Below are 14,526 nucleotides of genomic sequence, written 5' to 3'. Positions count from 1 at the left end.
TGGTTCTAGATCCTTGAGGAATTGCCACCCTGTCTTCCACAATGGTTGAACTAATTTACACTTGCATCAACAGTGTAAAAGCTTTCCTGTTTCTCCAAATCCTCCCCAGCATCTGTTGTTTCCTGACTTCTAAATGATCGTCATTCTAACTGGCATGAGATGGTATCTCATTGTGTTTGATTTGCATTTATTTAATGACCAACGATGATGAGTTTTCTTCACACATTTGTTGGCCACATAAAAGTCTTCTTTTGAGAAGTGTCTGTTCATATCCTTTGCCCACTTTTTGATGGCATTGTTTGTTTCTTGTAAATTTGTTTAAGTTCCTTGTAGATTCTGGATATCATCCCTTTGTCTTTTTCTCCCATTCTGTGGGTTGCCTCTTCACCCTGATTATAGTTTCTTTTTTTGTGAAGAAGCTCTTTAGTTTAATTAGAACCCTTTTGTCAATATTGGCTTTTGTTGCCATTGCTTTTGGTGTTTTAGTCATGAAGTCTTTGTCCACGCCTATGCCCTGAATGGTATTGCCTAGGTTTTCTTCTAGGGTTTTTATGGTTTTAGATCTTAGGTTTAAGTCTTTAATCTATCTTGAGTTAATTTTTGTATAAGGTGTAAGGAAGAGGTCCATTTTCACTTTTCTGCATATGGCTAGCCAGTTTTCCCAGCACCATTTATTAAATAGGGAATCCTTTCCCCATTGCTTGTTTTTGTCAGATTTGTCAAAGACCAGATGGTTGTAGATGTGTGGCTATTTCTGAGGCCTCAGTTCTGTTCCATTGGTCTATATACCTGTTTTGTTACTAGTACCATGCCATTTTTGTTACTGTGGCCTTGTAGTATTGTTTGAAGTCAGCTAGCATGATGCCTCCAGTGTTGTTCTTTTGCTTAGGATGCTCTTGGCTCTATGGGCTCTTCTTTGGTTCCATATGAAACTGAACATAGCTTTTTCTAATTCTGTGAAGAAAGTCAATGGTAGCTTGAATCTTAAATTTCTTCGGGCAGTATGGCCATTTTCAGTCTAATGATTCTTCCTATCCATGAACATGGAATGTTTTTCCATTTGTTCGTGTCCTCTCGTATTTCCACGAGCAGTGCTTTGCAGTTCTCCTGGAAGAGGTCAATCACTTCACCTGTAAGTTGCAGTCCTAGGTATTTTACTCTCTTTGTAGCAATTGTAAATGGGAGTTCACTTATGCTTTGGCTCTCTGTTTGTGTATTAATGGTGCATAGGAATGACTGTAATTTTTGCCCATTGATTTTATATCCCAAGACTTTGCTGAAGTAGCTTGTCAGCTTAAGGAGATTTAGGGCTGAGATAATAGGGTTTTCTAAATATGCAATCATATCATCTGCAAACAGAGACAATTTGACTTCGTCTCTTCCTGTTTGAATATACTCTATTTCTTTATCTTACCTGATTGCCCTGGCCAGAACTTCCAATACAACATCGAATAGGAGTGGTGAGAGAGGGCATCCTTGTCTCGTGATGGTTTTCAAAAGGAATGCTTCCAGTTTTGGCCCATTCAGTATGATATTGGCTGTGAGTTTGTCATAAATAGCTCTAATTATTTTGAGATACATTCCATCAATAACTAGATTATTGAGAGTTTTTAACATAAAAGGGTGTCAACTATATTGAAGGCCTTTTCTGCATCTATTGAGATTATTATGTGGTTTTTGCCATTGGTTCTGTTTATGTGATGGATTACATTTATTGATTTGCATGTATTTAACCAGTCTTGCATCCCAGGAATGAAGCCGGCTTGATGGTGGTGGCTAAGCTTTTTGATGTGCTGCTGGATTCAGTTTGCCAGTATTTTATGGAGGATTTTCTTTTCAATGTCTATCAGGGATATTGTCCTGAAATTTTCTTTTTTTTTGTTGTGGCTCTGCCAGGTTTTGGTATTAGGATGATGCTGGCCTCATAAAATGAGTTAGGGCAGAGTCTTTCTTTTTCTATGGTTTGGAATAGTTTAAGAAGGAATGGTACCAGCCCCTGTTGGTACCTCTGGTAGAATTTGACTGTGAATCCATCTGGTCCTGGGCTTTCTTGTTTGGCAGGCTGTTAATTACTGCCTCAACTTCAGAACTTGTTATTGGCCTATTCAGGGATTCAACTTCCTCCTGGTTTAGTCTTGGGAGGGTGTATGTGTCCAGGAATTTATCCATTTCTTCTAGATTTTCTAGTTTGTTTGCATAGAGGTGTATATAGTATTCTCTGATGGTGGTAATATATTTCTATGGGATCGTGGTGATATCCCCTTTATCATTTTTTATTGTGTCTACTTGATTCTTCTCTCTTTTCTTCTTTATCAGTCTGGATAGTGGTTATTATATTAATCTTTTCAAACAAAAATAGTCCCTATATTCATTGATTTTGTGAAAGGTTTTTTGAGTCTCTATTATCTTAAGTTCTGCTCTAATCTTAGTTATTTCTTGCCTTCTGATAGCTTTTACATTTGTTTGCTCTTGCTTCTCTAGCTCTTTTGATTGTCATGTTAGGGTGTCAATTTTAGAAATGTCCTGCTTTCTCTTGCAGGCAATTAGTGCTATAAATTTCCCTCTAAACATGCTTTAATGGTGTCCCAGACATTCTGGTAGGTTGTGTCTTTGTTCTCATTGGTTTCAAAGAATGTATTTATTTCTGCCTTAATTTTGTTATTTACCCAGTAGTCATTCTGGAGCAGGTTGTTCATTTTCCATGTAGTTGTGTGGTTTTTAGTGAGTTTCTTAATACTGAGTTCTTATTTGATAGCCTTATGATCTTAGAGACTGTTTATTATGATTCTCATTCTTTTGCATTTGCAGAGGTGTATTTCACTTCCAATTATATGGTGAACTTTAGAATAAGTGTGATGTGGTGCTGAGAAGAATTTATATTCTGTTGATTTGGGGTGAAGAGTTCTTTAGACGTCTATTAAATCCACTTGCTCCAGAGCTGAGTTCAAGTCCCGAATATACCTGTTAATTTGCTGTCCCCTTGATCTGCTTAATATTGACAGTGTGGTGTTAAAGTCTCCCACTATTTTTGTCTGGGAGTCTAAGTCTCTTTGTAGGTCTCTAAGAACTTGCTTTATGAATCAGAATGCTCCTATATAGAGTGCTCTTCTAGTTGCATTGATACTTTTATCATTATGTAATGCCCTCCTTTGTCTTTTTTGATCTTTTTTGGTTTAAAGTCTGTTTTATCAGAGACTAGGATTGCAACCCCTGCATTTTTTTTACTTTCCATTTACTTGGTAAATATTCCTCCATCCCTTTATTTGAGCCTATGTGTGTATTTGCACATGAGATGGTCTCCTGAATACAGCACACCAATGGATCTTAACTCTTTGTCCAATTTTCCAGTCTGTGTCTTTTAATTGGGGCATTTAGCCTATTTACATTTAAGGTTAATATTGGTATGTGTGAATTTGATCCTGTCATTATGATGCTACCTGGTTATTTTGCCGTTAGTTGATGCAGTTCCTTAATGGCATTGATGGTCTTTACAATTTGGTATAGTTTTGCAGTGATTGGTATCAGTTTTTCCTTTCCATATTTAGCATTTTTTTTTTCAGGAGGTCTTGTAAGGTGGATTTAGTGGTGACAAAATTTCTCAGCAATTGCTTTTCTGTAAAGGATTTTATTTCTCCTTCACTTATGGAACTTAGTTTGATTGGATATGTAATTCTGGGTTGAAAATTCTTTTCTTTAAGAATGTTGAATATTGGCTCCCATTCTCTTTGGGCTTATAGGGTTTCTGCAGAGAGATCTGCTGTTAGTCTGATGGGCTTCCCTTTGTGGGTAACACTACCTTTCTCTCTGGCTGCCCTTAACACTTTTTCCTTCATTTCAACCTTGCTGAATCTGATGATTATGTGTCCTGGGATTGCTCTTCTTGAGAAGTATCTTTGTGGTGTTCTTAGTATTTCCTGAATTTGAATGTTGGCCTGCCTTGCTACGTAGGGAAGTTCTCCTGGATAATATCCTGATGAGTGTTTTCCAACTTGGTTCCATTCTCCCTGTCACTTTTAGGCATACCAATCAAATGTAGATTTGGTCTTTTCACAATAGTTCCATATTTCTTGGAGACTTTGTTAATTTCTTTTCACTCTTTTTTCTCTAATCTTGTCTGTACACTTTATTTCATTAAGATAATCTTCAGTCTCTGATATCCTTTCTTCCATTTGATCAATTGGGCTATTGATACTTGTGTGTGCTTCACAGAGTTCTTATCCTGTGTTTTTCAGCTCCATCGGGTCATTTATGTTCTTCTCTAAACTTGTTATTCTAGTTAGCAATTCCTCTAACCTTTTTTCAAGGTTCTTAGCTTCCTTGCATTGTGATAGGACATGCTCCTTTAGCTTGGAGGAGTTTGTTATTACCCACCTTCTGAAGCCTACTTCTGTCAATTCGTCAAATTCATTCTCCATCTAGTTTTGTTCCCTTGCTGGTGAAGAGTTGTGACCCATTGGAGAAGAAGTGGTGCTCTGGTTTTTGGAATTTTCAGCCTTTGTGTGCTGGTTTTTCCTCATCTTCGTGGATTTATCTATTTTTGGTCTTTGATGTTGGGGCCTTTGGATGGTTTTTTTTTGTGGACTTCCTTTTTGTTGATGGTGATGCTATTTCTTTCTGTTTGCTAGTTTTCCTTTTAACAATCAGGACCCTATGCTGCAGGTCTGCTGGATTTTGCTGGAAGTCCACTCCAGACCGTTTGCCTGAAATATACATTCTTCTTATGTGTACACAAAATATTCTCCCTAATAGTTTACATGTGTGGTCACAAAACAAGTCTTATTAAATTTAAGAAGATTGTAATCATACCAAATATCTTTCCTGATACAATGGTATTAAGCTAGAAATCAATAGCAGAGAGAGAATTGAAAAATACACAAATGAGTGGAAATTAAGAAATGAAGTTTTGAAGAACCAAGGAGTCAAAAAAGAAATCACAAGGGAATTAAAAATATTTTAAACAATATCCAACAAATTAAAATGAAACACAACATACACAAACTCATGGGATACAGCAAAAGCATTTCTAAGAGAGAAAATTTTATCAGTAAACATTTATATGTTAAAGCAGTACGTTACAAAATAATTTAAAAACCTCTAATCTACAACCAAATTTTACCCTTCAAAAACTAGAAAAAGAAACAAACTAAACCCAAGGTAGCAGAAGGAGAGTAATTATAAAGATTAGAGCAGAAATAAATAAAATGGAAAGACAATATAGAAAATCAACTAAGCAAATACTTGGTTTATTGAAAAGATCAACAATAATGACAAAACTTTGACTAGGCTAATCCAAAAAGTAAAAAAATATAAATAAAAATTAGAAATGAAAGAGTAGACATTACAACTGATGCCACAAAAACCAAAAGGATTGTTAGAGAGTAACGTGGACAGTTATGTGCCAACAAACTGAATAATCTAGAAAAAATAGATAAAATTCTAGAAATGTGTGACATACCAACAATCAATTATGGAAAAACAAAAAATACAGACAGACAAAGAACTAGTAAGGGAACTGAATCATTAATAAATTCCTCACATAAAAGAAGAGCCCACAACCAGATGGTTTTCCTGTAGAGCTTTACCAAGCATTTAAAGAAGAATTAGCACAGGTCCTTCTCATACTCTTTCAAAAAAATTTGATGAGGGGAAATCAGTTTCCAATTTGAGGACAGCATTACCCAGATATGAAAACCAGACAAAGATACTACAAAAAAATAAAACTACAAACCAGTACTCCTGATGAACATGAATGCAAAAGTTCTCAAAAAGATACTAAAAAACTGAATTCAACTACCAATTTAAAAGATTATACATCATGATCAGTTGTGACCTATTCCTGAAATGCAAGGATGGTTCAACATGAAAAAAAATCTATTCATGTAATTAACACACCACAGTAACAGAATGGTAGAAAAAAAATTCCCACATAGTCACCTCAATTGATGAAAAAAAAAGCATTTGCCAAATTCAATACGTTTACACAATTTAAAATATAATACATTTTACAAACTAGGAACAGAAGGAAATTACCTCAACATAATAAAGGTAATTCATATATTAAAAGCCCACAGCTAACACTATACTGAATGAAGAAAAACTGAAAGCTTTTCCTCTAAGATTAGGAATAAGGCAAGGATGCCCACTCTCAAGTCTTCTGTTCAACATGCAACCAAAAGTTATAGCCAGAAGCAATTAGGTAAGACTAAGAAATAAAAGTCACCCGAATTCAAAAGAAGAAGTAAAATTATCTTTGTTTGCAGATATGAGCTTGTGTGTAGAAAACTCTAAAGTTTAAACACACACAAAAATGTTAAAACTAATAAACAAGTTTAAGGAAGTTGCAGAATAGACAACATAAAAAATCAGTTGTTTCTATCCATTAACAATAAAAAAGGAAAACAATTTTATTTATAATAGCATCAAAAAGAATAATTAAGAATAATCTAACCCACAAAGTTAAAAATCTTTACACTGAAAACTAGAAAACATCATTGAGAAATTAAAGATGAAACAAATAAATGGAAAAACATCCCATGGTAATGTATTGGAAGAATTAATATTGTTAAAATGTCCATACTAAGCAATGCAATCTATAGCTTCAATGCAATCCCTATCAAAATCTCACTGGCATTATTTTGCAGAAATAGAAAAACTATCCTAAAATTCATATGGAACCTCAACTGATTCGGAATAGTCAAAAAATTCTTGAGAAGGAAAAACAGAGCTGGGGCTTTACACTTTCTGAACTCAAGATATACTACAAAGCTGCAGTAATCAAAACAACGTGGTACTGGCATTAGTTCAGACACACAGAACAATGGAACAGAATAATCCTAAAATTAACCCTCAATATGTGATGAAATTATTTTAAACAAACTTGTTAAGGTTATACAATAGGTAAAGAATAGTCTTCTCTTCAATTAATTGTATTGGGAAAACTGGATATCCTCATGCAAAAGAATGTTGGGCATTTACCTGATACTAGGTATAGAAATTGACTCAAAACAAATTAAATACCTAAACATTAAACTTGAACTGTAAAAAATCTTAGCAGAAAACTTAGAGAAAACTCTTTATGACTCTGGATTTGGCAATTATTTCCTGAATAGGACACCAAAAACACAGGCATTAGAAGCAAAAAATAGACTTGACTACAGAAGAATTAAAATTTTTGTAAAATAAATAAAATGATCAACAGAGTGAAACAGCAACCTTTGAAATGGGAACAAATATTTTCAAACCATATGTCTGATAATAAGTTAATAGCCAGAGTATCTGAAGAATTCTTACAACTCAACAACAGCAAAACAAATAACCAGATTTAAAACTGGATAGAAGACTTGAATAGACATGTCTTCAAAGAAAATATGCAAATGGCCAATAAATATGTGAAAAGACACTTAACATTACCGATTATCAGGGAAATTCAAATCAAAACCACAGTGAGTTATCACCTGACAACCATTAGAATGGCCACTATCAAAACCAGAACAAAACAAAGTAAAAAACAGAAAATAAGAAGTGCTGGTGAGGATATGCAGAAATTGGAACCTTTGCCTCTGTTACTTAGTGTAAAATGATGTAGCTGCTATGGGAAACGGTATGGTCATTCTTCAAAAAACTAAAAATAGAATTACCATATGATCCAGGAATCCCACTTCTGAGTGTATATCCAAAATAACTGAAATCAGAGTTGTGAAAGATATTTGTACACTCATGTTCATTGCAGCATTATTCACAATAACAAAGAATAACCAACCTAAATGCTCACTGTTCAAGGTTTGAATAAAGGTTGAATAAAGAAAATGTGGTACATGCATACAAAGGAATGTTATTCAATCTCGAATAGGAATGAAATTTTGTCATATTCTACAACATAGATGAGTCTTAAGGACATTATGCTAAGTGAAATAAGCTAATCACAGAAAGAACAATACTGGATTATTCCAAGTGCACAAGGTGACTAAAGTGGTCAAATGCTTATAAACATAAAGTACAATGGTGTTTGCCAGGAGTTGAGTCTGGGGAAAATAGGGAATTGTTTAAGGGGTATAGAATTTCCATTTTGCAATATCAAAAGTTTCTAGAGATATGTTACACACTAATGTACATAGACTTAAGACTACTCTTCTGAACACTTAAAATGGTAAAGACGGTAAATTTTATGTTATGTGTTATTTCCCACAATAAAAAATATGCTCACTTTGGAAATAAATTTGGCAATTTATTTATATTTATTTATTTATTTATTTTTGAAACCAGGTCTCACTCTGTCACCCGGGCTGGAGTACAGTGGCATGATCTCAGTTCACTGCATCCTCAGCCTACCAGGCTCAAGCCATCCTCCCACGTCAGCCAAACACAGGCACAAGCCACCATGCCTGGATAATTTTTTTTTTTTTTTTTTTTTTTTTTGTTAGAGACGGCATTTTGACATGTTGTTCAGGTTGGTCTTGAGCTCCTGAGCTTAGGTGATCTGCCAGCCTTGTCTTCTCAAAATGTTGGGATTACAAACATGGGCCACTATAACCCTCTAAATTTGGCAATTTATTAACAAGTTAATTATACATCTATATAGTCACTCAGCAATTCCATTCTTAGGTATTTATTGTACTAAAATAAAATTACAAAACTGCCAAAACCCTTATACAAGAAGCTTCCAGTGATGGGATTGCTGGGTCAAATGGTATATATTTAAAATATAGAAATCATTCTATTATAAAGACACATGCATGCGTATGTTCATTGCAGCACTATTCACAATAGTAAAGACCTGGAATCAACCTAAATGCCATTCAGTGATAGAATGGATAACAAAAATGTACATATACACCATGGAATACTATGCCACCATAATAAAAGAAAGAGATCATGTCCACTGCAGGGACATGAATGGATGAAGCTGGAGGCCATTATCCTTAGCAAACTAACACAGGAACAGAAAATCAAATACTTCACATTCTCACTTATAAGTGAGAGCAATATCACGAGAACACATAGACAAATAGAGGGGAACCACACATACTGTGGCCTTTTGGTGGGATGTAGGGTTGGAGGAGGGACAGGATCAGGATAAGTAACTAATGGGCACTAAGCTTAATAACTGGCTTGTGTACAACGAACCCCCATGACACAAGTTTACCTATGTAACAACCCTGCACTTGTACCTCTGAACTTAAAATAAAAGTTAAATAAAATAATGTTTCCAACAGCTTTATTTATTATAGCAAAATACTGGAAACAGTGCTGGTATCTTCAACAGAAAGATGCATTAATAAGTGTAATACATTCATACAATGGAATAATAAACAGCAATATAAATGAACAAACTAAGAAGTACGTAGCATAAGTGAATCTGAAGGAAATTATTCATAAAGAAAGAAACCAGAATAAAAAATAAATCAAGTAGAATTCCATTCTATAAAGTTCTAGAAGAAGTAAAATAATGTATGAAGAAGAGAGTATAAGTGAGTAGTCATTTCTGGGCTGTTATTTACTGGGAACAGTTTTATGATTGCAGGAAGTGGATTAAGCAAATGTGTGCCTTTTCAGAACTGATCCGACTGTGCAAGCTATTTGCATTTTATTGCATACAAATTATGTCTCAGTGAAAAATATATTATTCGTCAATTTTTCAGCAAAAGTATTAGATAATATACATTTCCTTTTAGAAAATGCATCCAGAAAATAAAGTTGACAAATAACTTTTTTAGTAGTTCTAGGTAAATTAGTACATTCCCACAAAGGCAAACACTTTTCTTATATTCTCTCATCAGATTAACTTACGCACACATTCTTGCTTAGTAGTAATTTTTAGTTAGAGAAAATACATTCACCAAGTATTCTGATGAAATTTAATAGACATGCATAATGCATACATGATATTTGATATGATGCTTATTTTTAAAACAAGTAATACTTCTCCAATTGTAGGTTAAAAAAAAACTGTAATGTGGTGAATCTATACTTGAAGAAAAAAATATGTTCTCTTTTCATAAGGGTTAGTAGAACACTTTGTAATATAAAGGTATTTATAGTCAGGAAAAAATCTCAACTTTAAGAAGAAATTACCAATTATTGTCAAAATAATAATTACATAACTATAATGACATGAGCACTTTTATCTATTCTTTCTAAATGCTTACATGCACAATCTTCATTCAATGGGAGTTTGAGGAAAGCAGGTGCTCTTTTTAAAAATGACACTGTTAGAGTCACTTCTTCTCCAGCATTCCGAAGAACCTGAACCTAAAAAAAAAATAAAAAGAATAAAACTATCATTACATTTATCATTTTATATGATGGCAAAGCCTTTAAATTATTGGTTGTTTTTTCCACCTTCCATTTTCCCTTAGTGATCAGAAGCATTTTATAAAAGATAGAGGGAGGTAATTATTTATCATTGCAGTAAGAGTCATCAATGTGCATCCTCTTGTCACATTCTGTGATCCCCTGTTTATATACAATGTACATCTTCCATTCATATTTATTGAGGTCTTCTTGAATTTATGGTCTATATTAGGCAATATGAGGAATGATGAAGTCCACAGAAAGACAGATATAATGTTCAGGACACTGTATTTATTAGTAAATATTAATAATTGTTGAACATCTATTATGCACCAATAAATTGAATAAGCTTTGGAGCATCCGGTATGCAACATAAAATAGGCTAAGATATAAGGGAAAATTATTCTAAAAGCATAAAAATCTGATTCTGCCAATGTTGACAAGAGTACTAATTCAGATTAAATCAGATTGACTCAATTCACTCTAATCCTCTTGCAAAAAAAAATTGGCATTACATCTTCTACTTAATATTTTCTTTTCCCTGCAAACCTGTTGCTATCAATAGCATCGGTTGTTATATAATGTTGAAGTCTGTTATGATCAATGACTCTCAACATTTTCTAAATTATAGAATAAGTAAGTCTAGTTCTTCCAGTTAAAATAATTCCAATTTCTCAAAAAATCATATCTAAAAATATAAGCATTGTAAAAATTTAAAAATTGTTAAAAAAAGTAAAAGAACAAAGAAGCTGAAGAGTTATTTATACTAAACACACCTGAAAAAGATATTAATATATTTATGATTTTAAACTGTCATGTAAAATAAGGAGACAATAATAATCAGTGAAAAAACAGTTAATAAACATGGAAATATATCTTGTTAAATACACTGAAAAATTGTTCTACCGCAAATCATTAAAGAATTGGCTACTTAAAGCCAATTTAGAATGACTTCTGGTCCTGACAAGATGGCACAGATGGCCGGGCGTGGTGGCTGGCGCCTGTAATCCCAACACTTTGGGAGACCGAGGCAGGTGGATCACCTGAGGTCTGCAATTCGAGACCAGGCTAGCCAAAATGGTAAAACTCCCTTCTCTAATAAAAATACAAAAAAAAAAAAAAAAAATAGCCGGTCTTGGTGGCAGTCATCTATAATCCCAGCTACTCGGGAGGCTGAGGCAGGAGTATCGTTTGAACCTGGGAGGCAGAGGTTGCAGTGAGCCAACACCGCACCTCTGCACTCCAGCCTGGGCAGCAAGAGCCAAACTCCGTCAATACATACATACATACATACATACATACATACATACACACACACACAATTTTTTTTTTTTTTAAAGAGATAAGCTCATCTCTCTCTGCTCCTCCCCAAGAAGTACAACTGTAAACACTGAAGAAAACAGAAGAGACAACCAAATAAGAACTCTGAAAGACAGAAGGAGAAGGAAAACCTGATTAGGGATCTCAGGACAGCACTGGACAGCACACAGACCGGATACATTACCTGCTCCACCAAACAGAGGAACACCAAACAGGCCGGGCATTTTCTCCGCCCCATCATTAAAACAGCTCGCTAGATAGGTTCATACTATTTCTGGATTGTAAGAGAGCCCCACTAATACCAGGCGAAGCCACAAACATCAGTGAGTGGTGACAACTGGAAGCCAGCAGAAGTGCTAGCCTTCCCCCTGGGTCTGAGAATACTCTGCCCCACTCAGAGGCACTGCGTAACCGGGAACACTGGCAGGGGTACCTCCTCATAGGTGCCCAGTGAAAGAGGCCGCTTTGTGAAGGTCTTGAGACTACCCTCCCCCGCCTGGAGACACCGTCCTAGCAGAGAGTACCAGCAAAGATAGACCGCTCCAAAGTCCCCATTATCCTACCTCCTCTACAGCAGGGAGGAACCCTCCATAACCAGCACTGACCTGGGAAAGCTTTTTCCATCCCTTCAGACTATCCCAGCAGGGAACAGTGGGTGCCCATTGATAGGAGATAAATCAGTCAGAACAAAGCAGCACCAAACGACTCTAAAACATATATCGTAAGTGGAACCACGGTCCACAAACCCGTGAGCTAAATAGTAAATTTCTGCTTAAAAAAAGAAATCTCAAGTAAGAGACAGAGTCACCTAATATAATAAACAAAATGACCAGGATATAGTAAAAATTGTATGTCATACTGAGAACCAGAAAAATCACAATTTTAAAGGGAAGAAGTAATCTACTCATATCAATGAGATAAATCACATATTGGAACTCTCTGATAAGGATTTTGAAGCAATCAACAAAAATGTTGCCATAAGAAATTACAAGTTTTTTTGATTCACGTGAAAAATTATAAAATCTCAGCAAAAAAAAAAAAAATAACTTATGTTATAACATCCAAATAGATATTACACAAACATTTTTTAATAAAGTTTAAAAACACTTGGGAATAGTTCAATAACAAAGTAGGAATGAGAGAGAGTAGAATTAACAAAGATGAGGACAGAATAATATAATTCACCTAATCTTAACAATAAAGAGTATATAGACCAAAAAAAAAAAAAAAGAAAAAATAAGCTGAAGGATAGTAACAAAATATATAAAATGCATATCATATGAGTCACAGAAGAGAGGAGAAAGAAGAGGGACTGAAAGAGCATTTAAACATATAATGTCTGAAAATTTCCCAAACTGGATGACAGATATGAGCCCACAGATTTAAGAAACTAAACAAACCTCAAAAGGATCCTGCCAAATAAATCTACACTAAGACACATCATAATTAAAATTTTGCAAACTAAAGATAAAAAAGAACAAACTTTTAAAACTTTTAAAAGGAGCCAGATAAAGGACGTATGTAAATATTATTAAATGTTTTCACAAATCAAATAATACAACATGATTAATGCAAATTCAATAATACAACATAATCAACTGAAGTTTAATCCAGGAATACAAGGTTGGTTTAGCATTAGAAAATCAATTGGTGTAATTAACCACATAAAAACCTAAGTTGAAATATCAAAAAACATTTGGCAATATTCAAAATTCATATCTGTTGAATGCTTTAAGCAAAGTAATGGTAGAACAGAACTTCCTCAAACTGGCAGAGGGAAAGCTATAAAAAAAAAACCCCACAGGTAATATCATTACCAAATGGTAAAAGATTAAAGGCCTTAAAGACTTCAGTTTAGAAAAAATAAAAGAGTGTCCACACTATCTACTTTAAGTCAACATTTCCATAAAGATAAATATAAAATAATTATATTTATTTATAAAAAAATCAGAATTTCTAATTAAAATTTTATAAAATCACCAAAAAACATGAAATATTTATGTATCAGTCTAACAAAAGTAGCAAAAGCCCTGTATACAAAACATTGCTATGAGTAATTTTTAAACATTTAAATATATGTGTCACAAAACTCTATATTTATCTACCCTAATGGGACATATGGGAATCCCAGCAGAATTTTTAATAAAAATTGACAAACTGTTATTAAAATTCATGTGGGAATTTAAAAAATCCAGGATAACCAAACCACCTTTGGAAAATAAAAGCAAAGCTATTACACCAACATCGTTTGATTTTAAGAGATATAAAAATACTATAATCATCAAGACATTTTGCTATCAAAAACATAGATAAAATAAAATAAAATAATAATATAATATGATGTAATATAATTAATATAATATAATGTAATATAATATAAAATGTGTCCAGAAATAAATGCAAACAAAAATAAACAATTATTTTTCAACAACGTTGCAATGAAGTAGAGAAAGTAAAGTCTTTTTAACAAATTGTGCTGGGACAATTGCAAATCCTCATTAGAAAAGAAAAGGAGCTTTGATCTATATCTTATATGACATACTAATACTACTCCAGAGTGAATCAATCACCTGAATGTAAAGTCTAAGCTTATAAAACTTCTAGAAATAAACTTTGGAGAAAACCATTGTGGCATTGAGGCAGGATTTATTTTTGTAGTTATTAATCCAAAAGTACATCCTGTAAAAACACAAATTGTTAAGTTGGGAGTAATCAAAATTGAACCATTGTTTTTCACACAACATGCTTTTAAGAGAGTCACAAACTTTGAGAAAATATTTGTAAATCTTTTTCTGATAAATAATATACACCTGGAATATATTTTAAAACACTCAAAACTCGCCGGGCGCGGTGGCTCAAGCCTGTAATCCCAGCACTTTGGGAGGCCGAGACGGGTGGATCACGAGGTCAGGAGAT

The 14,526-nt window shown here is 34.0% G+C and overlaps 1 protein-coding gene across 3 annotated transcripts in view; it reads right to left on the bottom strand.

The window, feature by feature from the left end:
* The window catches only part of SNTG1 (syntrophin gamma 1), an 868,962-nt gene that overhangs the window by 268,562 nt on the left and 585,874 nt on the right, over nt 1-14,526 (bottom strand). For all 3 annotated transcript variants that reach the window (XM_023190587.1, XM_023190588.1, XM_023190589.1), the window contains one exon: nt 10,146-10,248. In XM_023190587.1, the coding sequence (XP_023046355.1) occupies nt 10,146-10,248 (103 nt within the window). The remainder of the gene's footprint in view (nt 1-10,145; nt 10,249-14,526) is intronic.

This window comes from Piliocolobus tephrosceles, chromosome 7 (assembly GCF_002776525.5).
Source record: "Piliocolobus tephrosceles isolate RC106 chromosome 7, ASM277652v3, whole genome shotgun sequence".
NCBI lineage: Eukaryota > Metazoa > Chordata > Mammalia > Primates > Cercopithecidae > Piliocolobus > Piliocolobus tephrosceles.
This window is presented reverse-complemented; position numbering and strand designations above follow the sequence as displayed.